General features: G+C 55.1%; 14 protein-coding genes across 16 annotated transcripts; 4 read left to right on the top strand and 10 right to left on the bottom strand.

Annotated features, from left to right (window-relative positions):
• The first annotated feature begins 147 nt into the window (after nucleotides 1-147).
• H310_06686 (hypothetical protein) lies at nucleotides 148-1,136 on the top strand. Its single transcript, XM_008871833.1, has one exon. The coding sequence runs from the start codon at nucleotides 237-239 to the stop codon at nucleotides 984-986; it is 750 nt and encodes a 249-aa protein (XP_008870055.1). The 5' UTR covers nucleotides 148-236; the 3' UTR covers nucleotides 987-1,136.
• A 356-nt stretch (nucleotides 1,137-1,492) lies between these two features.
• On the bottom strand, nucleotides 1,493-1,843 carry H310_06685 (hypothetical protein; the record flags this gene model as incomplete). Its single annotated transcript, XM_008871832.1, has 1 exon — nucleotides 1,493-1,843. The coding sequence occupies one exon, from the start codon at nucleotides 1,841-1,843 to the stop codon at nucleotides 1,493-1,495; it is 351 nt and encodes a 116-aa protein (XP_008870054.1).
• A 781-nt stretch (nucleotides 1,844-2,624) lies between these two features.
• Nucleotides 2,625-3,435, top strand: H310_06684 (hypothetical protein). Its single transcript, XM_008871831.1, has one exon. It carries the CDS (start codon nucleotides 2,742-2,744, stop codon nucleotides 3,048-3,050), a length of 309 nt encoding a protein of 102 aa, XP_008870053.1. The 5' UTR covers nucleotides 2,625-2,741; the 3' UTR covers nucleotides 3,051-3,435.
• Nucleotides 3,436-4,838: 1,403 nt separating this feature from the next.
• On the bottom strand, nucleotides 4,839-5,784 carry H310_06683 (hypothetical protein). The gene has a single exon (XM_008871830.1). It carries the CDS (start codon nucleotides 5,436-5,438, stop codon nucleotides 5,058-5,060), a length of 381 nt encoding a protein of 126 aa, XP_008870052.1. The 5' UTR covers nucleotides 5,439-5,784; the 3' UTR covers nucleotides 4,839-5,057.
• Nucleotides 5,785-6,090: 306 nt separating this feature from the next.
• H310_06682 lies at nucleotides 6,091-8,971 on the bottom strand. 2 transcript variants are annotated; one of them, XM_008871828.1, is made up of 12 exons: nucleotides 8,954-8,971; nucleotides 8,493-8,900; nucleotides 8,183-8,449; nucleotides 7,917-8,131; nucleotides 7,786-7,866; nucleotides 7,522-7,732; nucleotides 7,322-7,460; nucleotides 7,152-7,261; nucleotides 6,987-7,096; nucleotides 6,791-6,917; nucleotides 6,650-6,745; nucleotides 6,091-6,604 (listed from the first exon to the last, which is right to left on the bottom strand). In XM_008871828.1, exons 2-12 carry the CDS (start codon nucleotides 8,872-8,874, stop codon nucleotides 6,117-6,119), a joined length of 2,226 nt encoding a protein of 741 aa, XP_008870050.1. In that variant the 5' UTR covers nucleotides 8,875-8,900; nucleotides 8,954-8,971; the 3' UTR covers nucleotides 6,091-6,116. The 2 variants fall into 2 exon arrangements, with proteins under 2 accessions (XP_008870050.1, XP_008870051.1); XM_008871829.1 differs by having other exon boundaries at nucleotides 7,322-7,457.
• Nucleotides 8,972-9,208: 237 nt separating this feature from the next.
• On the bottom strand, nucleotides 9,209-10,219 carry H310_06681 (hypothetical protein; the record flags this gene model as incomplete). Its single annotated transcript, XM_008871827.1, has 7 exons — nucleotides 9,209-9,249; nucleotides 9,313-9,464; nucleotides 9,515-9,541; nucleotides 9,591-9,704; nucleotides 9,754-9,813; nucleotides 9,856-9,894; nucleotides 9,956-10,219. Coding segments are annotated over 7 exons (696 nt in total), but the record flags the coding sequence as incomplete, so codon positions are not given.
• An 88-nt stretch (nucleotides 10,220-10,307) lies between these two features.
• On the bottom strand, nucleotides 10,308-10,976 carry H310_06680 (hypothetical protein; the record flags this gene model as incomplete). The annotated part of the gene is made up of 1 exon (XM_008871826.1): nucleotides 10,308-10,976. One exon carries the CDS (start codon nucleotides 10,974-10,976, stop codon nucleotides 10,308-10,310), a length of 669 nt encoding a protein of 222 aa, XP_008870048.1.
• A 112-nt stretch (nucleotides 10,977-11,088) lies between these two features.
• H310_06679 (hypothetical protein) lies at nucleotides 11,089-12,860 on the bottom strand. Its single transcript, XM_008871825.1, has 8 exons — nucleotides 12,709-12,860; nucleotides 12,231-12,659; nucleotides 12,089-12,177; nucleotides 11,890-12,037; nucleotides 11,743-11,835; nucleotides 11,607-11,690; nucleotides 11,496-11,564; nucleotides 11,089-11,432 (listed from the first exon to the last, which is right to left on the bottom strand). Exons 1-8 carry the CDS (start codon nucleotides 12,850-12,852, stop codon nucleotides 11,355-11,357), a joined length of 1,134 nt encoding a protein of 377 aa, XP_008870047.1. The 5' UTR covers nucleotides 12,853-12,860; the 3' UTR covers nucleotides 11,089-11,354.
• On the bottom strand, nucleotides 12,849-13,686 carry H310_06678 (the record flags this gene model as incomplete). Of its 2 annotated transcripts, none has more annotated exons than XM_008871824.1 (4): nucleotides 12,849-13,195; nucleotides 13,244-13,441; nucleotides 13,484-13,505; nucleotides 13,556-13,686. In XM_008871824.1, 4 exons carry the CDS (start codon nucleotides 13,684-13,686, stop codon nucleotides 12,935-12,937), a joined length of 612 nt encoding a protein of 203 aa, XP_008870046.1. In that variant the 3' UTR covers nucleotides 12,849-12,934. The 2 variants fall into 2 exon arrangements, with proteins under 2 accessions (XP_008870046.1, XP_008870045.1); XM_008871823.1 differs by having other exon boundaries at nucleotides 12,894-13,195; nucleotides 13,553-13,686.
• Nucleotides 13,687-13,766: 80 nt separating this feature from the next.
• On the top strand, nucleotides 13,767-16,411 carry H310_06677 (hypothetical protein; the record flags this gene model as incomplete). The annotated part of the gene is made up of 6 exons (XM_008871822.1): nucleotides 13,767-13,933; nucleotides 13,995-14,037; nucleotides 14,091-14,256; nucleotides 14,306-14,559; nucleotides 14,621-15,662; nucleotides 15,750-16,411. The coding sequence occupies 6 exons, from the start codon at nucleotides 13,767-13,769 to the stop codon at nucleotides 16,409-16,411; spliced, it is 2,334 nt and encodes a 777-aa protein (XP_008870044.1).
• H310_06676 (hypothetical protein) lies at nucleotides 16,268-18,913 on the bottom strand. Its single transcript, XM_008871821.1, has 5 exons — nucleotides 18,141-18,913; nucleotides 17,926-18,088; nucleotides 17,725-17,878; nucleotides 17,468-17,678; nucleotides 16,268-17,420 (listed from the first exon to the last, which is right to left on the bottom strand). The coding sequence occupies exons 1-5, from the start codon at nucleotides 18,876-18,878 to the stop codon at nucleotides 16,635-16,637; spliced, it is 2,052 nt and encodes a 683-aa protein (XP_008870043.1). The 5' UTR covers nucleotides 18,879-18,913; the 3' UTR covers nucleotides 16,268-16,634.
• Nucleotides 18,914-20,079: 1,166 nt separating this feature from the next.
• On the bottom strand, nucleotides 20,080-22,017 carry H310_06675 (hypothetical protein). The gene is made up of 6 exons (XM_008871820.1): nucleotides 21,439-22,017; nucleotides 21,227-21,389; nucleotides 21,074-21,176; nucleotides 20,431-21,010; nucleotides 20,252-20,377; nucleotides 20,080-20,206 (listed from the first exon to the last, which is right to left on the bottom strand). The coding sequence occupies exons 1-6, from the start codon at nucleotides 21,796-21,798 to the stop codon at nucleotides 20,102-20,104; spliced, it is 1,437 nt and encodes a 478-aa protein (XP_008870042.1). The 5' UTR covers nucleotides 21,799-22,017; the 3' UTR covers nucleotides 20,080-20,101.
• A 195-nt stretch (nucleotides 22,018-22,212) lies between these two features.
• Nucleotides 22,213-25,498, top strand: H310_06674 (TKL protein kinase). The gene is made up of 8 exons (XM_008871819.1): nucleotides 22,213-22,644; nucleotides 22,699-22,779; nucleotides 22,828-22,887; nucleotides 22,933-22,995; nucleotides 23,040-23,108; nucleotides 23,156-23,301; nucleotides 23,349-24,380; nucleotides 24,452-25,498. Exons 1-8 carry the CDS (start codon nucleotides 22,310-22,312, stop codon nucleotides 24,682-24,684), a joined length of 2,019 nt encoding a protein of 672 aa, XP_008870041.1. The 5' UTR covers nucleotides 22,213-22,309; the 3' UTR covers nucleotides 24,685-25,498.
• On the bottom strand, nucleotides 24,305-25,502 carry H310_06673 (hypothetical protein). The gene has a single exon (XM_008871818.1). The coding sequence runs from the start codon at nucleotides 25,368-25,370 to the stop codon at nucleotides 24,711-24,713; it is 660 nt and encodes a 219-aa protein (XP_008870040.1). The 5' UTR covers nucleotides 25,371-25,502; the 3' UTR covers nucleotides 24,305-24,710.
• Between the last annotated feature and the right edge of the window lie 149 nt (nucleotides 25,503-25,651).

The following is a 25,651-nucleotide window of genomic DNA, read 5'->3' as shown; positions in this document are numbered from 1 at the left end:
AAATCGTCCTTCTGCAACCGGCACGCCGCTTCAACACCGTTGCATGGCTTTTGTAAACGTTTGCATATCATTCGTCCAGGAAGCGTTTGATTGGAGGTTGGTCCTGGCAAATCACCAATTGGAGCTACTTATTTCATTAGTTCATCTATTTTAACCAATCAAATGACCGATTCCCCTCGCTACTCGTCTACCGTGCAGTCGGGTGGAAATTCCAGCCTCACCACAAACTAATCGCGATGGCGCAACGCACGACAACGACCACGCGAAACCTGAGTTACGAGCTCGGGGTCAAACACGGCGCCCTCGCCAGCATCGGACTGACCATTGGCGCTTCGGTGCTCACTGTCATAGCCACTGGCGCCGGGGCCGCTATTTGGAAATACCTGAAGAAGCAACGGCAGTTGTGGGACGCTGAAGCCCTCATGGCGCACCGTCGGTCGGTTTTCCCCCAAGACTACGATCCCAATCGTACCGTGCCTGAGGACATCTTGAATAAACTGCTTGAGAGTGCCAATTGGGCACCGACGCACGGACGGACTGAACCTTGGCGATTCATCGTGTTTGGAGGCGATGGTCGTCGCAAGCTGGGTGAGAAAGACGCGGAAATTTACAAAAACATCACGCCCGAGGCTTCGTTCAATGCGAAAAAGTACGCTAAAAAGTCTGCGTCGAAGCTCCAAGCGTCGTACGTGATTGCGATCTGCCTGAAGCGCCAAGACAGCAAGAAGATTCCAGAGATTGAAGAGGTGGAGGCTGTGGCGTGTGCGGTGCAAAACATGCACCTGCGCGCGACGTCGCTGGGAGTGGGAGCGTACTGGAGCTCGGGACCAGGCGTGTACACTAGCGAAATGAAAGAATTCCTCGAGCTGGGACCGGACGACAAGTGTTTGGGTCTCTTTTACGTGGGGTACCCCAAGCCAGGCTTCAAGCACCCTGTCGGTTCGCGCAAGCCTGTGCAGGACAAAGTTCGGTTTGTGTACGAATAAAGCATCGTCCTGTGGTGCTCGAATGACTTGTCCATTGACGACGCCGGTTGGGCCGGACGAGGCACTCTCGCGTGCCTTCACGGGCTGCGCCGCCATTCAATCGAGTTGGAAGACATGCAAGCAATCGTGTGGTGTCTCATGCGAAATGCCAGACAGGTTGGGACGACACGAAACGAGCGACGACCTGAACCGTCGTTGCAATGGTCGCATAAACAATATTGTCGGACTGATAGAACATCTCGGGCGGAATTCGACTGGAGCGGTATGACTGCCGTCGGTTCCGAGCAAAATTGTCATGGGAGGTTGATCATGTGGAGGAAGGTCGGCCATGATGCAGTCGGCTTTGAGGAGCCTTCTTGTGTGGAGTCGACGAGAAGCGCTAGTGGCGTGACTGGGTTCATAGTGCATGAAGTGAAGATGCAGCAAGACCAATTTCATGCAAGGGACATGATGATGCGAGTGACGCCAATGAATTACGGACTGCCATCGTCAACAACGTGTGGGCATTAAATCCCACCGACGCCAACACCTTCGTAGTTGCTGCTGGCATGCAGCCCAGTGTCGTCGACTGTATCGTCCAAGATGTTCTTTGACTTTCGCTTTTTTGGATCGACTGCCTTCTTTGCACCCCCCTTGCTCGAAAACGACACACCCAGTTCCTTGCACAGCGCCGCAGCGTCGTCCCAGTCCAGGACACCATATTCGAGGCACCACTTTTTTGCCATCTTGCTCTTGGGGTTTTGCGACAGCAAGCTCTCGTAGAACACTCGGTCGGCAAACCCAGGGGACGGAGTCGGGTGCTTTTGCCCAGGCTTCCGGTTCGCTTCCTGCTCCTTGGACCATTCCTCTTCGTCCATCGTTGCTGCTCAAGATGTGTGCACCCGCGACGTGGTGCGGTGTATGATTGGTCAAAAATCAACCAATCAAATGGTTCCATCATCCGGACTTGCTCGTCCGCCGAGCAACCACGACCTTTCATGGGTGCCCAAGTCGACGTCGTTTGCTTCGCTGCCGAGTACAAGCAGCCCAATCCACAATGGCGTCGACGGTGTGAATGTCCCAATAATGGCAAGGTTCTGTTAGGTCGACGGCGTGGAGTTGAACTCATCTTGGTTTTGGTTGCATAATCGGGCACAGCGGATCCCGTGTGGGGATATTTGCCACACGCAGGTCAGCTTGATTCGAGTGTTCTGGCGGTTCCACATTCGATGTACACATAAAAACACGGGACCGATCAGGAACGAACCCTCCGCCACCATCCCCATCAGACGGCATCAATAGGCACAAGAAAAACACGTGCACCGCACCACCCCCCTCCCCCGCTTGGACTTGACTGTACAATCCATCTTTGGTCGTGGCGGGAGCTTGATTACCTCACAATCGCAGCAACATGTCCGCTGCCCCAGTTCGCCACCGTGGAGACATGCCACTTCAACTTGAACCCCGTGACAATGGAGCCATTTGATTGGCTGATTCCTTTTCGCCGTTCAACGCTATCTGTTCGCTCGACGGAGGGTTCTGATTGGTGCAATGTTAGAATCGGACGATTTGATTGGCTCGATCCATATCAAGTGTCTGTTCGAATGCCGTCGAAGTCGGATTGGGCTGAATTAAAACGTGGAGAAATATGACATCGCAGCGAAAACCGCCTCCGTTATTGTTCGGCCCAGAAAGTCGTTCCATGTTCAAGCGCCATGTCATGGCCCACGCCGTGGCCATTCGACAATTCGCCCTCGGCAACCCAAACTAATCCGCATGTCAAGTGTGCAAGTTGCTGTCGCGGCGTCCGTCCCCAACATGAAAACCATCGTTGCCAAACAAACAAGATATCGATTGCTGTACACGGATGAGATGGTCAAGTCCCGCTACGACGCCGTGCTGCGAACGACCATGTCCCTGGCATCCCACGAAAAGCGAAGCAGCAGCAACGCAAGGCTAGCACAAAAAGCCATGAAGTACCGCAACCTGGATCAAGCGAAACTCGCGATCAACTACACCGACCCAAACGTCGACGTGTTTCATCACATGGGGATCCAGTGGTGCAAAGTCGAAGGATGCACTTGATTGTATCGCATCAACCCTGTTAGTTAGGCTGGTTGTGGTTTGCTGTAGATAGGAGTTGTCTTGTCAGTGCAGTCAAGGCGACTCGATCAATGGAGGTGTCTTGTCGAGTCATTGCAGTGTCTTTGAGTTCACCCAGCATTTGTAGGATAAATTGATTCTCTTTCACTCTACAAGCTGTCAAAGGCGTCGTTCGTGCAGTGCCAAAGCGGTCTGCTGAGCAAGATAGAGTCTTTGTCGAGTTCCTCTCATCTAACCGGCGATGGGTCACAAAATCTGTTTAGATGTGTATCTGCTCTATGGAGGCAACGCATTTTTAGTGTGAAGATGACAGGAAACAGGAGCAGAGCGTGATTTGGTTCATGTGGAGGCGCCAACAAGATTCGAGGGGTTGTCCATTGGTAAAAAAATTGTTTCTTAAACTATTTTTGAACTTTTTAAATACGAAGTATCCCCAAAAGGTTAGTAGTTCAAATCCATTACTGTATTACCTTTTCTATTTATAGATCCTATTTTATATTATCCATTTTATGTCAACAATTTTCAACTTTTGTTACAACGTTAAAATATATATATATTGGTATAGTACAGTACTGCACTTCAAAAACGCCCTAAAAAGTGGTGTACAGACTTGACCTTGGACACCACATCGTCTGCTCTGCCATACACCTGCCGTATCGTGGCTTGCATCATTCCGCGCTTTTCTTGCCATCGCCTGAATACTCAACGAACAGCGACAGACACGGCCGATGTAGCAGAGGCCGCGCGAGGCTCGTTCACATGATGTGACACTTCACGAAACATGAACATTTTTGCTAATATTTTCGACCATTTTTGAAATTTTCCATGAGGCCCGTGATTGGCTCATTCCCAGTAATTCCTTGACAGCCGTTGATTGGCTTCATTCGACCTAAATGGCTCCAAGCACCAAACAATTTCAAGTGTGCTTGTTTGCGTACGTCTATCGAGATGCGCATTCCTGTCGACGCGAAGGCATCGCGTCGACGGCGGGGGGACGCATCTTTACGGTCATGGAAATGAGTCGGTGGGGTAGTGCCAAGTTCAGACGACCCCCTCGTCAACATCTGGAGCTGGCTTGTACGGCCGTCTAAGCCCCATTTAGTCATGTGTATGACAGAATCGAAAATTATCTTGTGAAGGTGGTCGCCCCTTTCTGACATCAACGTGGTGCAGTTCTGACAACATACCGCGTGCACAAGCAAAAAGAGGACGGAACAGAGCGAGCTCCTCTTCCAGATGGAGGAGGAGTATCGCATGCAGCGATGGAGATTTGCCGCGTTCGAACTTTACTTTTGAGAAGTCGAGTGATTGTGCCTCGCACTGTTGGTTGGTATCGTAAAGTACCTAAACTCAGCCATTCCTTTTGCGGTGCGATACGCTGGTGGGCGATCGTGCATACTTGAGCCCAGATTGAGTCGACCCATGGGACCAGACGTGACAAGAGCAGTCCGTCTCCCTCGCCTGCGGTCTCGTGGGCGGGCGCACGTTGCACGAATCTCGAGCAAACGTGAAGCAAGTACGAATCTCCACATGGCGGCGGGCCTATGGTGCATAGTTTAAATCAAGATGAATCCTTCGACATGTGACATTTAATCCAGCACGTTGATCAATGCGACCATGCTTCATTTTGTATAATGTAGCAAACATGATACTGCGGATCGTCGTAGAGGACTCTCACACGTCAATTGAATGCATTCCCAATAGCCAATGAAATCGCTATATTCGGACAGGCCGTGATCTATCACATTTATGGCATTTCGCATTTGGCCACCAGTAGCGCAGACGAGGACCATGTACTTTGCTCACGACACTCTCGCGGACGAGAACGAGCGCCTGCGCCAGGAACTCAAGCGCGTCATGATGGAGAACAAGTCGTTGCAACACCAAGTAACGCAAATGAAGCAGGCAGTGGCCAGGGAATCCGTTTTCCGTGAAGTGTTGGAGTCGGAGCACGAAACTCTCCGCCGCTTCATCTGCAGTTCGTTTGGGCTACCGGCGGCAACCGGAGCGACCGAGTATGGTGGATCGGATACCGCTTTGCCTACCCAAGTTCCATACACAATGACCTTGACTCGGTTGTCCAGTGATCCGACCAAAGCGCCTGCGACATCTGACGATCCTGCGAAAGCGATTGGTGCAACGCGTGTGTTGGTTAAGAGCGCCGAAGTCATCGAAGCATCGAGAACTCCCTCCGCAGTGCGCAAGGGCGAGAGGTCCGTTCGAATTCAAGAAGAGTGGATCAAGGAAATGGACACCCCTGCAACTACAGCGCATGGACTCGGGTCTCTCGCATGGAGGCGCCTGCTGGCGGATTGGTCTCAAGGCGATGCAAAGAAACACGAGTACTTGAACCAGTGGCTTTCGTATCATTTGACCGGGCAACGAGACTCCAAGTCGCCATTCTCGAACCCGCGCGTCGAATTGAAGTCGATGAACTCGCACATGCTTGCAGGGTTCCTTCAACTCGTTGTACCAGCGTTGCAAGCCAGTCGCCCGGACTTGGACGTGAACGTGTATACGAAGGACTACATTGGCCACAGCCTGCGCATTGTCCTCGAGGAGAAGGAGAGTCGCAGCGCCGCGATCCACGATGCCAACACATTCGGCAGCCTGCGAGGGTCTGTGTCATGTCTCGCGCCGATTCAAGAGCACATTGCAACGTGCTAGGATTGTATCGCCGTCCGCATACTCATAACTTAAGTATTTACATTTCGACCCTCCATACGTCCTCCACATCGCGACCGTGCAGCGCTACCATGGACGCTGCAGCGCCGTCTCGGCGCGCTGCCGTTAGCAAGGCCGCCGTCGTGTAGGTTAGCAAGGCCGCCGTCGTGTAGGAGACGACAGAATTCAGTCAGGCGGGAGATGGGGATTTGATTTTACTGTACTGAAACGGCCTGCGCCAAAGATTCGCCGCCGAATTCGGGCGGAATCGCGGCAGACGCGGCGTCCACTAGACGGGAATGCTGAGGGACCGTTTGGGTATTGCTCCCAGATCATCTCCCAAGGAGAAATAGAAACACCCAGGTTCATAGTCCAGCTTCTGCGTTAGTTATCATTGTACGTGCTCTGTCGAATCGGAGCACCGTCGACGACGAGCGAGTATGTGTAGTACTGCGTCGCGGACGAAAAGAACGCGCCTTCGAGCGCAATCGTCGCGTTGAAGGTATGGCCGAGCGTCGTGAACTCGTACGAGTCGCCCGAGTCCCAAAGTAGCCGCGACTGCGCCATCACAGTGCCGTTGCACAAGACGGCACGGAAGCCGCCGTGCAGCCCGTGCTGTAGCTCGACGACAATCGTCTTGTCCGGGAACGCCACGTGCCACCACATTTGTTTCCATGGAAACGTGAGGAGAATCGCATTCGCGGGATGCTTGATCTCTTCTAGCACGACCGGCACATTGATCGACGTCGCAGCAGTGGTTAGGAAACCGTGCCGCACGAGCGGAATCGACTCGAGACCTTGGGACGAACTGCTCAGCGTGTTGCGATCGGCAAAGATCTCGTTCTGCAGCGTCGTCTCGTTCGCCAAAATGTCTACCGTCGACGTAAGAGCCATGGGCATGCATGATGGCGCTGTACCTCGATTCCCCTCGTCGGGCACTTTGTACCACGACCGATTCGGATACCCCACGGCGACCCAGCTCGGAGGATTCTTGCAAAGCTGGTACATGAATTCTACGGCCGAATGAGACGGAAAGTCACCGAGGGCGTCGCTCGCACCTGATATCCTCTCAACGGTGACCTTGCTAGCCGATGGACCGTCGAGGGCCACCCATCCCTTGTCCTTGACGGATGCATACACCACATCCGACTCGGGCAAGCTGAACTGGAGGGCGCCATTGAACACCTGCAACACAGCCGACGCAATTACCCCCACGGTGCTCTCGACATCTTGGAAGGATCCACATCGTCTTACTTGATTTTCGTCCAAGTATTTGAGGACGGCGCTGCTTGGTTCGGGCGACACCAACACACGGACCTTGGCTCGAGCGCGATAGAAGAACTTGCCGTGCTGCTTCTCGGGCTCTACATCAACGTGCTTCTCACCCACCACCAAAGACTCGCATGCCTCGCTTGGCACCTTTCGTCAGAGTCTCAAGGACGCACTCGCCAGACAGCGTTGTCTCGTAGATCCAGCCAGGCTCATGCGCAAGCTTGACGTACGTCATGGTGGACTCGGGCGTGATGTACCTACGCGACCGTCCTTCGCATCATGCACGCACGACGAGCACGGCCACGAGCCAGACTTACCGTAAGCTGCTTTCGACGATTGAATGGACCTGTTTGGGAAAACTGCCCTGCAACCGCGGGCCGTCCAAGTCGGGCGCGGCGAGCACCGGGACCGCAAGTTTCACCTTGTAAAATTTTGGTGTTTCGATCGTCGTTGCTTCTACGCATTGCGCGGCTGAATGACGCAAAGCCCACGACGTGTTGAGATTGGACGGCACTACCTCCTTCGATGGCCTCCACGAGCTTGGTCGCGCCATCTCGAGACGTCTCCGCGACCCATCCTGGCGCATGGCGTAGTTTGAGAAAGACCCACTTGTTGGTAGTCGTGGCGCCTTGAACATGGGGCACTTCGATTTGTAAACGTTCGCGGCATTCGATCGAGGTGGACCGCGATGCTATGACTGGGCTTTCAAAGGTCGGACCACTGTACACCTACGCCAAGTACCGTCAAATGCAACTCCCCCCTCGACGTCGCCACAACGCACATGGATGAAAGGCTGCAACACTCGGTAGAATGCCCGTGAGATGTCTCGTTGAACCTGGCTCTGCAGGGGTGCCAGCACCAACTATACAATTTGCTTGATGAGGTCGCCGGCGCAAACGAGTTGCAATGTACTTGGCCATCCATCGTCGATTCAAACACCCAACCGCGTTCGTGGAGGAGTTTTACATATGTGATTGGCGAACTTTGAGGCGTGAAGCGCTTCGAACCTTCGACGATCGTGTTGACGTGGAAGCCTTTGCCCACGCGAGGACTCATGATGTCTGGGAACTCTCGAATACCCACGGCGATTTGAACGCAGTAGAAGAAGTGGCCGCACTCTAATACGCCTACAGTTCAAGAGTTAGCTGTCTCTGGAAGCAGTGCTGATGGAGTGGCACCGGATTTGCCTGCGATGACTGCGACCGTGCTGGACGGCTCTTCCATGCAGTGCCGCCGCGTTGGTAGTGGCGATGTGGGTGTGAACGAAGTAGTTCGTTCGAGGAGCCTGCGACCACTTGGTAGCTGGATGCTGAGCCATCCCATGGGGTGCACTTCCACGAAAGAGATCGAACTCTGAGGAAAGGTCACGATGCGGGACACTTGCACGATGTCGTTGGGCTCCTTGGTCTCCACGGGCACCAGCTTGGGTGCAAACCCATCTGGACCTAATGCGCAAAATGAGCGTGAAGCAGCAGAAGATTGGCATACCGCTCCTGAGCTGAAGCGGAACCAACGCACGAAACAAAATGTATGCGTTCGGTGGAGGTAGTTCTTCGGTCCAATCGGTCTCGGGTAAGAGCTCCATGTTGTAGACACCATTCGGCATTCGCTCCAGAGGCACCCAGCCTTCTGCATAGGCGAGTTTCAGGTAGGTTACATCGCCGGCATAGCTTTCTTCGTTCGTTCCAGGCGGCCAATGTGTTCCCGACGGCGACAATGGCAACGACAACGTGCGGTGACCTTCGTCCACGACCTCCACGACTTCGTTTGGAAGCTTCTTGGCATGTGGTATCCATAGTCCTGGTTTCGGCGCGCTAGCAATGCGCACCTCGCTGGTGACGCGGTAGAACTTGCGTCCTGACCGTGCCATGTAAGACGTCGAGCAGCGTCTTTATTCTGAGAGGCGTTTACCGGATAAGCGATTATATCCGGATAAATATTCAAAATACCATCTGCAAATTGGCGCCGAGTCCATGAAGCGACCCCGACGTGACTGTGTTAATGCTAGCATTCAAAGAGGACAATGGACACGAGGTGCGAGTTGATGCGCTCTGCTAGCTCCAAGGCAGTCTCGCCAGATGACTTTGTCTTGATCTCGGTGTTACACTTGTACTCGAGCAACGTTTCGGCGGCCCGAACTTGATCAGTCAACGCCGCTATATTGTCGTTCCATCCACATCCGCAACTTCCATTCTGATTGACCGTCATGGGATCACGTACGTACCATAATGTAGTGCCGTCATACCTGTTACCCCACGCAACAACGTTAGAATCTCTCTTCCGTGCAGGAGATCTTGGGGAAGTTTACCTTCGTTCTGCATCAACAAAGGGCAACCATTCGATCAGTGCGTGGTTCTCAAGACTAAACGTCATGTGCAACTCACGTACGTCTCGGTCGTCGATATCAGCACCATTGTCCAAAAGCAGTCGGACGATGCTAGGGTACCCTTCTCCAGCCGCCTGTTCAAAAGATCTGTCGTGACAAGTCAGCCCTCCCACGGCGTGCCCACCAGCATCAATGGAGTCGTGCCAATTTTCTGCCACGGCATTAGAACATGTCCCCATGGTTATGCATGAATCACGTACATCACGGCGGTTAATTGTCACGTACGGCGTTGGGGCGTACTTGAGCAGGATGGCCGCGATATGCTTGAACTTGCCCATGACGGCGTAGTGCATCGGTGTCCAGCGCATTTCCATCTACGAGTCGCAATGATCAAGGCGTCGCACGAAGGCAGCCTTCACTTACGTCCGGCTCGTCCACAGAGCAGTCTTCCTTGATCAGTGCAAGCACCGCGCTCTCCGCTCCCTATCACTATTCGTGATGGAATGGCTCGATGAGAATGTGTACCTCGTGGCAGGCAAAGTGCAGCGCATTCCTTCCTTTCTCCTATTGCCGCCAAACACCGATCGTGTGAGCCTGTCTGTCCCAAACGCAGGTGCGACGGTACATCGCGAGCATTTGGGTCCTGCAGTCCCTTGTGAATATCATGCACCAACTGAACGACGTCGTCATGGCCCGCTTTCACGTGGAAGCGAATTGTCTTGCGATACGTGACCAGTTTGTCCGAGAGCGTGTCGCCTTCGAGCTGCCGCAGCACCGGCGCCGACTTGCCGTGCTTGCGCTGCTGGGCACGGGACAACTGAAAAAACAGCTTTGGTTTTGCCGCAGCGTTCGTTGGAGCCGGACGCTCTGGAGTTGGTGCATCCGCCATGGTCTCGATACGACTTCGTCGTGACAGTTACGTCGGAGTTACAACATTTAGCATTTTAATATAAGTTAAAGTGTCAGGAGCGAGATTCTCATGGGCGTCGGAGTTCGTCGACGGCCTTTCTTTTCGCAGACGCCGCCGCAGACTTCTTCTTGGCCGGAACAGCGGGAGCTGGCGCTGTAACATCTGACGATCGAATCTTTCGTCCGGAAGATACCGAGCGCTTGGCCGCTTTGGCCTTTGGTCGGCCGCCGTTGGGAGATACACAGAGGATGTCCATGGCGGAGCTCAAGCCCGTCTTGGCATCGGCAAGCGTCCAGTGCGATGAAAATGCTGCCGTCGATACCATCGGTGAAATGAATAGACTGATGTCGTCGTCGTCCTCTTCGTCCAGACAGCTTGACAAGGGTTGGTTGTCCATGGGAGGAAAGTACTTGATCTTGTCGTACGAGGCTGTGCTGAGGTGGGACATCTCTTGGACCGTGGACACGTACAACTGGTTTTCGTGGTGTGGGATAGACACAGACGGTTCGCAAATCGTCGACATTGCGGAGGAATCAAGGACGTGCTGATTGAGTGATTGCGACGACGAACTTCCCCATTCGGCTTCATAGGACGCCATGCGAGCTTCGTACAGGGCCGACTTGGCTATGCCGTACTTGATCCAGTTCTGCTCGAACTCGATGGCTTCGGGGATGAGCTCCGCTGGAACATGGACGCCGCACTTGGGGGTCCACACTGGTGTCGACGACGAGTTCATGGGACCGATCGAGGCAATTCAAAAATGTGGCTTGGTCCATATCTTTGAAAAGCTCTTGGTCGATTTCATTGGATAAAAAGAAGCACTTGCACCTTGTATCAAGCCAATCGACATGCGTACAGAATGCAAAACCCGATCAGGTGCCACCACGTAAAACCCACTGCAAATTCGGTTTTATCTTGGAAGATCGCGTTGGAAACATTAAAACGCAACGTGTCGAAAGCGTTGAATCAGACGCGCGCTTTCAGCCGACGACACCGTGGGAATTTTCAAGCAATCGAGGCCAGTGATTGGCTCACCTTGATAGGCAGACACAAAGGCGATCGGTCCAAAGGTCGCCACAACGGCACGAGGAGGACAGCGGAGGGGCTACTTTCTTCACGCGATACCCATCACGGCGGAAGTTGCCTTGGGCTGCCGTGGAATTGTGCGCTGCCACGTCAGTCCCCGGTGATTCTACGCCAATAGACGAGGCCGAACATGAGATTTCAGTGCGATGGGGGGGCACATGTAGCCTACATTCAAGGGTAGCCTGCGCTTGCCAAACATGCCTTCCGCCCCTGAGAGTTTATGCGAACGCAGCAGCATCTATGAGGCATGTGAAGGAGTTGAATTGAAGAACTCTGGTACCTGTTGTGTCTTGAACAACGCTGCGTCTTCCGAAGCAGCAGCCATCGACTCTTCGGAGTCTCCACCGAGTTCAACTTTCCAAGACTAACGCGGTCAAAGTGAGCCATCTGAAAGCGTCACCTACGCCAGCACATACGTTCACTTTGTCTCGAAAGTGATGCTTGGACTTGAACGGCGGAGGGTTTGACCGCGTTTGGACTTGGGAGGGCGGTCCTCCCTCCATTCGTTTCTAAAGTACGATTCCGTTGAGAAATATGCAGCATCTTACATGAGCATGGCCTACCGTGTCCGCGGTCGTGCCATCTCGCCCCTGAGCCACGAGATCGCAATGCGCGTCAAACCTCTGCTGCCTCTCTTCGGTCATGGAGACTTTCCACTTGGCGTCACTTAACGCCAATTCGCTTTCAGCAGTCAAGTAATTAGCCACATACCTACGAAAGCGACGCATTAACGCAAAAGCATTTCAACTGTCGAGCGTATACTCTTTGGGCCACGGCGGACGAGCTGCTGGCTGCCGCTTCATGGCGACGTCTGTATCGCACACCATCAATCGCTCAGCCAAATGGAGCGTCTGAACAGAGAAACCGATGAGAATTTTTTCGTAAAAGATGGTTGTACACGCACAGACACTTTGTCGCCACTGGCGCCTTCCCGAATGTGGCGAAGTTGCTCTCTCGACGTTGTTGTGGATTTGTTGGTGTTCGACGTGGTTGGTTTCCCATGCCTCAGCGCATGGTACTGCGTGGTGCTTTTGCAAATGTCATGCTCGATGATGCCTTTCATGCTGTCGTAACGCTTGCATGTGCCTGGATGCCGTAATGTTGGACGTCGACTTGGCGACACGTTGCTAGACCAAGCCGTTCCGATTTTGCCGGTCGGACTTGTTTCAAGAACGACTTGTTTCGTTGGGGACGTTGGCGATAACGTGCACCGCGGTCGACACGATTGCTTCCACACTGGCGCTGCGGTCATGGGAGGCCCCTGGCGTGGATGCAAGATCACGAAGCCGTCACTGCGTCGGCCTTCAACGCGATTTTGCCTTTGGGACGATGGCTAAACAGGTAGCCATGATCCATTGAGGGCTTCAATCGCGTGAACTGACCTCTGGCACGCGGATCTTCCACGCTTTCAGCAAGCTGTACTCCATAAGGTTGCGCGCTGTCGACCCGCTTGGTGCTGATGCTTTGCGAGAGTTTGATTGGTTGAAAGGATATCTTGAACAGTCGTTCATGTAACTGCCGAGCATATGATCGACGTCGAAACCAAGTACTTGTGCTGGAATGCAAAGGGACAGCGCAACGCGATGGTATCGAGATTGTAGTTTACAATCATGGTTCACAGAGATACAGAAGATGATTCGAAGGGTTCCAGGTGCCTTTCAGACATCGATGGTGTCGATACTCGACCATCTTTTGCGCACGACACGCAGCAGCGTATTCGTCAGCTGCCACGACTTCTTCGGACGCTAGCGATATCGCTCGCTTTACGGCTAGGTCATGGGCGTTTTGCAGCATTTCCTTGGATCGACATGTACTTGCATCCGACAGCGTACACTCATCGCCACAGCGATTCCACATTTGTCGCAACGTCTGTCATTCCTGTAAGCCAATACTCTCGTGGCCACGCATGGACTATACGTGGACGCTGTCATGAGCCCTTGTTGGACGAGTTTTTTTCGTTCCCCTCAATGATCTCGATGGCGGTTGCGGTTCCACGCGGTGTTCTGCTTTCGTTCGTACAGTCGCTTCGATGGCAAAATCTCGCGGGCGAAGACTCTGCCGAAAGTGCAAGTCCCGCGGAATGCGGGTGTTCAGCGCGATGTCGCCACGCACTGCCTATATGCGTCGTGAGCATCATAGATACGTCAGGGACCATACTTTTGCCCCAGGGTAGGGCGCCCTACAACACGGTCGTAAGTTGTGCTCTGTGTCATGCCATAGAGCTACCACGAGTCCAAGCCATCCATCTTCACCGACGCAAACACTGCCGACAGCGCGATGGATTGGAGGCGAGCCGTTTTGTCGATGTGGGGGCCTGTAACTTCGATCGTGACACTGCCGCCGAGTGAAACCGAATCCATCGCTGTGTTTGGTCGGGAGTTTCACCCAAAGTGGTTGTCGTCAGGAGGGCGGCCGTGCATGCCTTGGGAGTTTGGCCGGGATGCTGTCAGAACCGCGGCGGCTGTCGGCCCAGCAGCTATACAAAGTCCACCCCGGTGGCGCTGACACGGTCGATGACTCCGAGGACAGGGACAACGACTTTATCGCAACCAACACAGACTTTGTTCACGAAGAAACCACCAACGCCGCCCAAACAATCTCCAAGTGGTACGACCAACGTGATGCATGCTGCGGCGGCTTCTTGGCACTGACGCATGGCCTCCCACAGGTGGCGCGTTCGGAAGCTGCACAACCGCATCAAGACCAAGTGGGTAAGTGACCCCGACGTCGTTCGTGGGACCAGCCTGACGACAACGTGACACAGACACCTGAACACTTGCGCAAGCTGAAAGAGCAGCAGCGGCGAGTGCGCATCCAACTCCGCATTCGAGAAATCGCCCTCTACATTGTGTACTTGCTCTTCCTGAACGACTACGTCCTCGCCCAGTACTCGGACTCGAGTCTGTACTACTTTAATGCCAACCTCAAACGTGAGCCACCACGCCGCAGTTGCGTTGACGCCTCACGGACGACTCGCAGGAATATTTATGACGTCCAGTCGTCCCACGGATTCAAACGCGACGCAGTTTCAAGCGATATCGACGATCCCGCAAGTGTATCAGTGGCTGCAAGGCCCCTTCTACGAAGCGCTCTACTCGGAGAAGGATCCCGTTACCGGCGACTACACCATCCTGCAGTATGGTCAAGTCGTGGGGGGCATCAGCATCGGTCAGCTCCGGGTGCTCCCACAAGAGTGCACATCCAAGCTGCCCCCTCAAGCTGGCAGCGACAAGGTAACCCTCCCCCCTTCTCCCAACGTGCTTCGTCTCAACGGCGTCGGTGTTGTTGGCGTAGATGTATTGGTGCTATGGAACCAAGTCGGGGCATTTCGACGAGTCTGTCGAGAGCACTGTGCCGTTTGGAGCGGGCAATGGATCCAACTTTATGTGGGACTCTGCGTCTGAGGACTCGAACATTTCAGACACCCGGCGGGCATTCTTCTCCAGCTACACAGGAGCGACGTCGGCCGTGTACCCCGCGCCGGCGTTCCGCGTCGTGCTGCCCCACACGGACGCCATCGAGACGAAGGCCCTCCTTGCGTCGATCGAGTCGAACAGATACATGGACTTCCAAACCCGAGCCGTGTTTGTCGACTTGACCGTGTTCAACGTCATGCTGAGCTCCGTGGTGGTTCTCCGGTTTGCGTTTGAAGTGCCGCCGTCGGGAGGGGTCGTCCCGACGTCGGACAGCGTCGTCGCACCGTACGTGGACACGTCATTCAATTTTCTCACGCACTACTCGATGGTTGTCGTCGCCGTCTTTTTCGTGCTCTACTTTCTGCTGCTTCTCCGAGCGACACGAAAGGAAGGATGGCCCGTGTATCGACGGCTCGAAACGTGGGTCCAGATTGCCAACTCGATCGCGTACGCCGTGATGTGGCTCTTGCGCGCGTGCGCGGGCCTGGACTTCCCCAACATCCACATCGCCAGCACGTCGCCGGGCAACTTTCGATCGTACGCGTTCATGTACAATATCAGCATGCGGCTCGCGGCGACCGTGTGCTTCCTCAGCTACGTCCGGCTCGTCCTGTACCTCGACCTCCTGCCCCACGTGAACCTGGTCGTGCGGACGATGGCACTTTCCGTGACCCAGGTCTCGAGCTTCCTGTTTGTGTTTGGCCTGGTCGTGTACGCCTACGCAACGTGCTACTGCGTCGTGTTCGGGTCGTCCGTCGAAGGGTTCAGCACCGTTTCGCGGAGCTACACGGCGCTGCTCCAGTCCCTCATTGGCAATCTCGACTATGCCCCGTTGGAGGAAACGAGCCCAGTCATGGCGATGCTGCTCTTTGTCGCGTTCACGCTAGTCGCCGTGTTTGTCGTGGCGCACATCGTGATCGGTACGACCGTCGTCCCTAGATCTTGACAGTGCATGTTGCATCGCTTCCATGCGCTGCTTCGCACATGTCCTCATGCTGACGTCGTAGCCATGATCATCGACGCGTACTGGGCAAGCAAAGACTCGATGCAATGGGACCACGTCAACTTGGTCGGTGAAACTCTCGCGTATGTGTGGGCCATCGGAACGGATCTTGTGAATCGAATCGGCCATGTCTGCGGTGTCGCGTTTGTCATGGACGATGCGTTGGATGCGGCGCCGCACCCGGATGCGTTGGCCCCGCTTCGCCCGCGACGCATGGACGTTAAAGCGGGTGGCCACCGCTTGTCGGCGGTGCAAAAGTTGGTGGTGCGGCCGCTCGCGGCCACCCATGCCAAACTCGAACAGCTCGGGCACTCGTTGACCCAGTACCAGGTCGTGCGCACGGGCGTCGACGGGATTCGACGTGGGACAAACATGGTCGTGGCCAAGTCGAGCCAACTCACAGACCGGCTCAACTCGTTCCGAGACGACACCCCCACCTCGTTCAATCAAAGCTCGAAACGCTTTCTGAATGGAGGGCCAGGCACCAACGCAGCGGCGAGCGACGCCCAAATGAAAGTCCTCCAAGGAATGATTATTCAACTCGCCCATCAAAACACAAAGATCCAGCAAACTCTTGTCATGCTCCAGACACAAGTGTCCGAGCTCATGGAAGGGTCGAAAGGCGACGACGACCTGCGGCAGGACGACCCGTCCGATCCATCGTAGCTCTCGACCCACGACGTCACACTTATTTAACGTAATACCCAAGCAACTTGCCGCAGCTCTCGTGAGTCCGCCCGCTTCTGCCGAAAGCACCAGGGGCTTCCTGGTCCATTTCATGTGAAATTCGAGCCGCGCGGCCTGCATGAAGTGTTTGGTGCCACCTCCACTGGCAAGTTGCTGTGGGTTGATCGAATGCACCAATAGTTACGTAGAAAGACCGAGGTCGCTATTTCTTGGACGACTTGAACCCTGCAAACGTGATGGACCGTCGTTTGGCCTTTCGCTTTTCGTCTGCGCTTTCAGTGGCGACGACGTCTGCACCCGTGCCATCGACCGTTCGATTCGACGTGCTACCGGTGCCGGTCCCGATCTCGATGTCGTCCTGCGCCATCCGCGGGTGGTTCGGCCGCAAATTTGCCGACGCCAGTCGGTTGCTGGACTCTCGTCGGAGGAAAATGCTCAGATTGCGCTGGGACGGAAACCCCATCAAGAACGTGCCCATGGGTGACATGTCGAGTGAGTTCTCGATGGCTTGTCGGTTCATGCTATTCATGTCTTCGTTGTCATCGTCGATGCCATTGGAGGTCGGCGCCGCTTCACCCGCACCGCCGGTCGCCCCGTCGTCGTCGCTGCTGCCCTGGCTGACTGCAGGACCCTCCTCGTCACCTTCCTCGGTGGTGGTGGTGATGGCGGACGCGTGCCGCCCTACCGCTCTTGGTTTCATGTCATCGGACGAGCCAACAGCGCCGTCCGCGCTGCCACCGGCTAGGTTGACGCTCTTTGCGAGCGCTTGGGGATTATGCCAGTACGAGCTCAAATTGCGGCTGGCAAGCGTCTTGCGCTTTTTTAGCAGCGGTGGCGGTGTGAGAAGGGACCGCTGCGCGAGAAGGGCGACGCCGCCGATTGTGGTCAAAATACCAACGACGAACATGCATGCTTGGAATTCAGAAAAGGAACGAATCTCTTGAAAGTACACGGCCCCTCCCATGACGCCGCTGATGATCCAGTACGCCTAGAGTTCCAGGTCACATCCTGCCCATTACGCCAGCAGAAAGGCACCTGGTAAATGGGAACGACGGAGAGTGCGTCGTAGTTGGCGAGCCCGCCGTTGAGGAAATGCATCTGTGCGATCAAGCACCCTCCCATCGCGACGATGATGCAGTACGTCTCAGCGTGGGTGAAGCAGTCGCCGCCGGCAAAGAGCGACTTGACCAGTTCGATAGTCGACTTTGCAAACAGCACCGACTGGCCACCCATGAGCCCTCCCAGCCTACAAGTCGTTGTGACATCGTACGCTCCATACATGGAATAGTTACCCAGCATACGCGACAAGGCGCACCGTGGACCACACGGACGGGTCGCCAAAGTTGATGATGCGGTGGCGGTGCGACGCCAAGTGGAGGTGCTCGACGCACTTGATCACAACGTAGTGCAGCAGAATGAGCACAAACACGATAGCAAAGTAGAGCACTATCGACCAACGCTTTGAGGATCGAGATGGAAGGAGGCTTGTGTACGTGTAAGGGAGTTCCGGTAGAGATGTTTCAGGTCGTCCAGCGTATACGACGGCGAGTTGTGGTTGGCAAATACGACGGCCAGAGTCGCACCGAGAAAAATGATAAGAGTCGCCCAAATGTCCTTGCGCGACAACCGCTCCTTATTGAAGCATGGCGCGAGCATCTGCGCAGGGGACGAGGTCAATGCGATGCATGAGTGTGTTTGAAAAACGTACCATATTCCACACCAACGTCAGCGCAGCCAGCGGAGCAAGTAGACTCTGTGGAGCCAAACCAAACGCAATGAAATCGAGCAGTGACCCGGCCACGATCAAGCAGAACCCCAGAGTCCACAGGGGCAGCCGGAACGGTGACAGTGGCTGCGTGCCTGTTTCGTGGGCCGTGACTTCATTTTGCTTGAGTGCACGCTTTTGCAAGTTGATCCCAACGCTCGAGAGGAACGAAAACACCACCGAGATGGTAAACCCTGCCACCCACGCACCGCGATTGGGACCGCTGTATGTCCACGGAATGCACTTGGAATCGTCGATGGTGCCGCACAACGCGTCTGTCACGGGTTTCACGAGCGCTGCGAATGACGTGGAACAATTGTTTGTGACCTGGGCGGCACATGCGCCACTGCAGAGCGGACGCTCTTGGGCGAGTTCGCATGCGGGGAAAGCAAACATGCATGCAACTTCACGCAGCGCTTGATGGCAGATTGTCGTTGCTGAGTTCGTCGAGTTGGATGCAGCATGAAATGCAGCGAAGTGCGATTCGGCCAGACGATCTTGCTGCTCAAGAGTCATGTCTCGTTGAAGACACACGGGGTATTTGTTGCGGAGCTCGCCACAAAATCCGAGAGGGGACTCAATGTTCACGCAGCTGTCGCACACCACAAGCTCCAACGCCTTTCCGTCCACAGTTGCCATACTCACCAGGACGACAGCGATCCACGGAGGCAGTCGTTCCATCTTCGTTGCCGCGTGCGTGCTCGAGTCAAACGCACCACGGGAAATTGTAATTTTCAAGAACATTATTTGTTTTGATTTTTAATTCGGTTTGCATTTTAATTATGGGGTGTCATATAGGGGGCTAAGTGTATTATTAATATAATTGGTCAAACTCTGACCACACGTATTTAATTGGCCGATAAAAATGGCACAATGAAACGTCTCAACTGCGAACACCCTATATCCGGATACGAAAGGCTCTTCGAATAAAACTGTCTCACGAAAAGAGCTGACTTTGTATATAACTGGGGCGGGCACAATTCCTTGGGTATTTCTATTGGATCCGGATAAATCAGAACTCACAATCCCACGACACCAGGTGCGAGACCTGGTTGGGGTCGTGCATTGGATGGTTGCTCCGTCGACGAGTATTGCGAACAGGTTGGCTCTGTCAGCGCAATACCAAGCGTCATACGGGGGTGAGAGCGAGGATCCTTCGAGCCCTCATGCTATGTGCTATCTCGAGGATTTAGTTTGACATGCCATGGCTTCTCGATGAATTCGAAGGATCGTGACATTGAGGGCTGAAAAACCACCGAGGGATGCATATACCCGTGACAACGCATGCCACTGGGGAGTTGTATCGTTTACAGCAATCCGCTGCTCTCCGGACTGTTTGCGTGAAAGCAGCAACCTCAGTTCGTCGATCGAGCACGTGTGTAATTGGTGCGATCTCGGACCACGCATGGCCGCATGATGGAGTTGTCCAGTTGCAAACAGCCATTCGTTCATGCACCCATGCATTGTGTTGTGGTGGCACCGACCTACTATAATAGTTTCGGACGTTGTGTGGGTGTTGTCGGCCGAGCTCTGCGGGCATTGCAATTCCACATCGTGCAAAATCGTGCAAATTCAGAACCGAGAGGGTTACCCAGCGTTGAAACCACGAAATTTGGTGCGTGCGTCGGGATAAATAATGTCATTTGTTTCGGTTGCACACCGGTCGGTGGCCACCGAAAGAGCTGTGGTTACCAGTGGCGTTGTTCATCGGGCACAAAACCCAACTGACCATCGACGTAGCTGTGCGCACGAGTTGGACTTGCGCGGCAGGACAATTTCAAGAGGTCCTGACACTGACGGGGTTGCCATCCCTGCACGCATCGACAAAGTCCTGGCACAAACACCACGTCGTGCTACGGGGCACCACACTAGCTCAACGAGATGGTCATGTCGACAACGCTCCATTAGCCTGGCGCGAACATGGATTCATTGCTAACGTTGTGGTGGTGTTTGGCAATGTCCGAGTGTATCAGTCCCTTCTCATGGTTCTTGTCTGCGAGCTGCGATTGCTACGCCGGGCTATATCAATCCTTCGTAGCCACACGTCGACGTACGCTGACGAAGAACGACTGGTGGTAGTGGAGCATGTTGGTCGCCGTAGCTTTGATGTGGTTCTCTGCCATCACTTTCACCTTGTAGTCCGCATTCGCTGCATATGCATTGATACGCTCCAGGTGCTCCTGCCGGCTCCCAGTGAGAACACATCGACGAAATCTGTTTTCGAATCGTTTACCGTGATGATGTGGCGCTTCGCTTGTCGAGTGGCCTCTCGATGGGCTTGGTCCACGACTTGGGGCATAAGCTTGGCCCGTTTGAGGCTCTTGGGGGTGTTGCGCATATCTCCGCCCAGTACGAGAGTTGACGCCGTGTGTGGGACAACCCCAGGCGCGAGTTTGGCAGAGTATCGCGTGGGTGAAGGGAGGTTCGTTCGCAGCGAGGTTTCCAAGCCTTCCACGCAGAACGCTTCCAGGTCGTGCGGCCTGTCGCTTCGTCTGTCGTGGTCTGCCGCTTTCGTGGAGGGTACGACTGCAGTCGACACGCGTTGATGGACGGGGGGCAATTGCGGGGACTCGGTCGTGATATCGTGCGTCGCGGGGGATGACACAGGTGGGAGTGGTGAGTCGAGTGTGTCGAGCTTGGCCGTGTTAATGTCGTTCTTCCGGTGGTGCTGCCGCCTCCGCCCGACTGCGCTCGGCACGGGCACTTGCGACGCCGCAGCCACACGTTGCTGGAGCCCTGCAATGTACCTGGCTTGTCGAGTCAACGGGTCCTCGATTTTATCTTGTTCAGGGTCTCGAGCCACGTCAAACTGCCTGCAGTCCCGCCGTTGATGTGAATGTGATGGCACCAAGCAAAAGAGGACGAATGCATCGTACTTGGCAAACGATCGATAGTGCACGACGCCGCCTTTGGACGAGAGCGACGACGCTGTCGAGTCGTGGTGTAGCAGAAGCTCTCGAACTTCGTGGTCTTTCAGCCCTGAGCATGTCGTAAGCATGGATTCCACCATAGAGCGCTACCCGTCGTACCAAAGTTCATTTGCTGCAACGTGGCAATCACGTCATCGGTCGAGATGAACCCCGACTGGTTTTTGTCGTGGGCGGAAAGCGCCGCCGCGATCGTGTTGGCGACAGTGCCTGCGCCTGCAGGGCTCTTGTACCACGTCTCCAATTTGTAATTTTTGGTCTCTCGCTACACGGTCCGTACGCGTTTACGGTTTGCATGCATCACGTCGTCGAACCTGGTGAGCCTGTATGTTTGTGATGAGCCGATCTTTGGGCTTAACAATGGACGGGGGAGTTGGGTGGTGGCGCTGCTGCTGCTGTGCCGTCAAGTCCAAACCCGTCGAAGTGTGAGATGATGGGTCCGCGGCGTCGTCGCCGCCCCCGACTTCGAGAGGTTTGGTTGGACTCGGGAGGAAGTTCATGTCGTGGAATCGCCGGGGAAGTGTGTTGTGTGGCACCTCGATCTCCTGACGACGCTTTGCGTTGGCATTGCCGACATACCTCCGCTTCCGAGTGTGCGGCATACCAGTCGAGCGCGTCGGTGGCAGGTCGTTTCTTCGCGAGCCACGAACGACAACCAAGCGTTTCGTCGCCATTTATAGCGGCCACGAACCAGCGGCATTTCACCGCCAGGACGCCTCAATTGGTGGGTGGCATTCTCAGGGAATGGGATTGCGTGGGGTGGGTTTGCTGTTGGCTGCACCTCCTCCCCACGTGACAATGACGTCGGCACGAACAGTCCCTGTCCCAGGTACCCAGACGCGTCAAGTCCTGCGCAGCACTGCTGTGTATACATGGCTGAGCGAGCCACCCGCCTATCTCCAGGAATCTACCATGGGGCCGCGAAGTTGGCTGGCCGCTACAGTCTGCCGGCAGCGGCCGCCGCTGGTCTGGCTCATGTGGTGCAGGGGCGATGGTATGCAATCAACAACTTTCATTGGCTATAATTCTTAAGTAGAACGATATTCGACCAATGAAACGTCGAATCAGATGTGACATTACACAGTAAACGAGCGTGTTGGGGGTTCGCAGGAGGTTACTCACCAAGGCCGGTGACGGCTCCATCGTCCTCGTCCGTGCACTCCAAGGACTTTAGCCCGCTACCCCATGGCGCCTTCCACATGGATGGCCCTTGTGCTGCTCTTCAGCCCCTTCATTGGAGCGAGCATGACACAGGACACATGGACCAGTGACTGCGACGGTGTGTGCGGGTCGGCATGGGCAGGAACGTGCGTTGTGCCGAGCGTCAAAAACAACGAGATAGACCCTGCATCGTCCTCACTTCCTGTTACACTATCGTCTTCCTTCCACTGCTTGCCCTTATCGGGAACTTCGACAGCCATGCTCACAATCAATGCCAATGATTCACTCAATGCAACCAACCACGCCTACAACGTTCGCCACATCAACGTGAACTGGGCCAAAATCAACGCCACATCAGTGTAAGAGCGCCAACAGGCCTGTCTTCGATGTCTCACGGATCCCTCGACGTTTAGTTCTTTGTCTGGCGTCGGTGGCCGCGACCTCGTGGCCCTCACGTTTCCCACGACCAACCCCTGGGGTGACCTCACACATCTGTACGACCGGCAAGGCAAGCCCACATCTACCTAACTCGACAAGCGTAGTTCCATCAGGCACTTGAATGCGTCCGTTCTCCCTCCATTTCCCTCCACCCTTCGAACACTGTACGACCCCAGCTACATCATCGAATTCGTGTCATCTTGCTTCAGGAACCTCGTCGACTGCCAACTTGAGGACGCTCCTTCCCCGTTGCCGCTGCACCTCACGGCCCTGTTCGTATTCCAGGCCGCAGCAATCCCCTCACAACCCTACGTAGAGACTTGACGTCAAACTTTCTCCGGTCGTTTCCCATCAGTATTTATGCCTTGACGTCCCTCACACACCTGTACGCCACGTCTCGATGACCAATCGGCCAACTCATCTTGGTCGCAGCAATTTGTCCAACAACCCGATTCCACCGCAGTCGCTCACGCTTCGCGACCTTGCGTTTACCTCGACCCTCGAATTCTTTCAACTCGACGCAACGTCTCCGTCGATGGCCCCGCACTTGGTTCGAGCCGATCCCGCTTCCCCATCATGTTCGTCCTTCTTTTCCTGAATCCGTATCACCGCTCCCCGTGGTTAGCCGCCTCTTCGTCCAGCCTCATCGTGGTGCTTGTGGGTATTGGCGTCGGCCTTCTCCTCCTCGTTGCAGTCTTTCTGTACGTGCTACGGCGCCGGCAGCTCCGAGACCGACAGGATCGTCAAATCCAAGATAATCCGCTGACGACCATGGACCACATCTACCAGGCAGCGTTCGCCGGCGCCAAGCACAAGCGTCCGCTACACTCGATCCTCAAGCAGTCGTCGTCGTCGATGTCGCTCGCGTCGGAAAAGGTATCTGCCTTCCACGCGAGTGTCACGGCCGACATCGAGCTCGCCCGCGTGCGGTTGCAGCTCGATTCGCTTGTGTGCACCCGCCTCCTCGCGCACTCAAGGACGCATTTGCATCAGATCTACCTCGGACAGTGCGATGACCTTGCAGTCGTTCTCAAAAAAGTCGCGACCACATTGTCTGCCGACGAGATCGACGCGGCGGCGACGCACCTCATGGACGAAATGCGCATGCTCGGTCGCCTGCGCCACCCACACGTGGTCAATTTGATCGGGGTCGCATGGGACGACATGCACACCCCGGTCGCGGCCACGGCCTGCGGCGTCATGGAATACATGAACCAAGGCGATCTCCGCTCGATTCTGGACGCGGCGCCTCTCACTTGGACGGACGCCAAATTTGCCATGGCACTTCACATCGCGAGGGCGTGCTTGTATCTCCACACGCAAAACCCCGTGCTTATTCATCGCGACCTCCGCGCTCAGAATGTGCTCGTCCATCGCCCTCTGAACGACCTGGACGACCATCCAGGTCTTGACGCAGCCGATCATGGCGCGGACAAGACAAGCAGCGTTCGGTTTCTGTGCAAGCTGACCAACTTTACGTCCGCCCGCGTCCGGTCGTACGTGGACACGATGACATCGGGAGTTGGCAGCGCCAAGTGGGTGGCCCCCGAAGTTCTCCGAGGCGACGACTACTCGGAGCGCGTCGACATGTACTCGTTTGGAGTTGTCTTGTGCGAACTCGACACACACGCGCTGCCGTTCGCAGACCGCGCGACAGGTACAATCTGAAATGGTCTTGTTAGGCTCTGCAAGTTGCTTGTTTTGCATGGGCTCAAATCGATAGAATAGATGTCGACTCGACGCGCGGAGGCCAGAGGTCGCTCGTCCAAGACATCATGACTGGGAAAGCTCTGCCGCAGTTCACTCCAACGTGCCCTGTCCCGATTTTGCAGCTCGCCAAGCAGTGCCTCCAACTGGACCCGGCAAATCGACCCACCGCCCGCGCCGTCGTCGACACACTGGAGCGGATCGTCCAAGAGCATGCTTGGGGCGGGCGCAACGGTGACGGCATATACGTGTGAGGTCAGGTGGAGATGTAACAGATGATTTATTGAGCTTCAAACACAAACACGTCGTCCATTTCGAAGTTGGCAGCGTCGTCGTCGTCCGATTCATCTTCCTTGTCTTCGTCCTGCTCTTCGAGACAGAGGCGGTCGAGGCTGAGCCGGTTGTCTGTGTGAGACGACAGGCGTTCTCGCCGCAGAGACTCCATGGAGCGCATGACTGCAAGAGAGGGGGACTTGGACAAGTCGTCGGAGGCCGGGAATGGCGCCGTCATGGTCGCGGCGTGGCGCGGCATGTGCAAGAAGCCGACTTGAGCAGGACACGAACTGGCAAACTGCACAACAGTTTCTCGTCTAGTTGACGAAGATGAGGATGAAGGACGGTCGAGATCTAGCGGAGGGGGTGGAAGGTGCAACGGCGGCATGGGATGCGCAGACAGAAAAGTCGAGCTCGGGTCTGGGAGTGACCCAATCAGAGGGGTGCGGGGAGCACTACGTTGTTTCGACGATGACGCGAGATGCGGAGGCAAGGCCATCAAGTGACGCGGTGCAGGGCACGAATGCGCTTGCGTGTTTGTGTGAAGGTTGGCGGAAGAGGCAGACGTCGAGGACCCCGTCGGTGGATGGATAGCAATTGCGCGACTGGCTTCTTTGGGTCCATGCAGCGCAATAACGGAGGACGGCGACAGAGTACTGCTACTCATGATATGATGGACGTCCCTCGGCACTGATACGTGGTGTGACCGTTGGATTCCTTGTCACGACGCGGCTGGAGCAGTGGCGGTGTGATCGGCTGCGCTCTGGTTGCCGCTCTCTCTTTGGCAGGTCGACCGAGTCCGGTTTGAAAATCTCGACGCTGATTGGGCTTGATGTAGTAACTTCGCCTTCGTTCACTTCGATACCACCTCTAAACTTCGATTTGATATATTGAAATCAAGAGTCCATTCGTAGAAGAGAGAAGGGGCGCAAGTACAAATCACTGTCG

Source organism: Aphanomyces invadans (assembly GCF_000520115.1).
Source record: "Aphanomyces invadans strain NJM9701 unplaced genomic scaffold supercont1.12, whole genome shotgun sequence".
NCBI lineage: Eukaryota > Oomycota > Saprolegniomycetes > Saprolegniales > Verrucalvaceae > Aphanomyces > Aphanomyces invadans.
The sequence above is the reverse complement of the archived record's forward strand: the minus strand, read 5'-3'. Positions and strand labels throughout refer to the sequence as shown.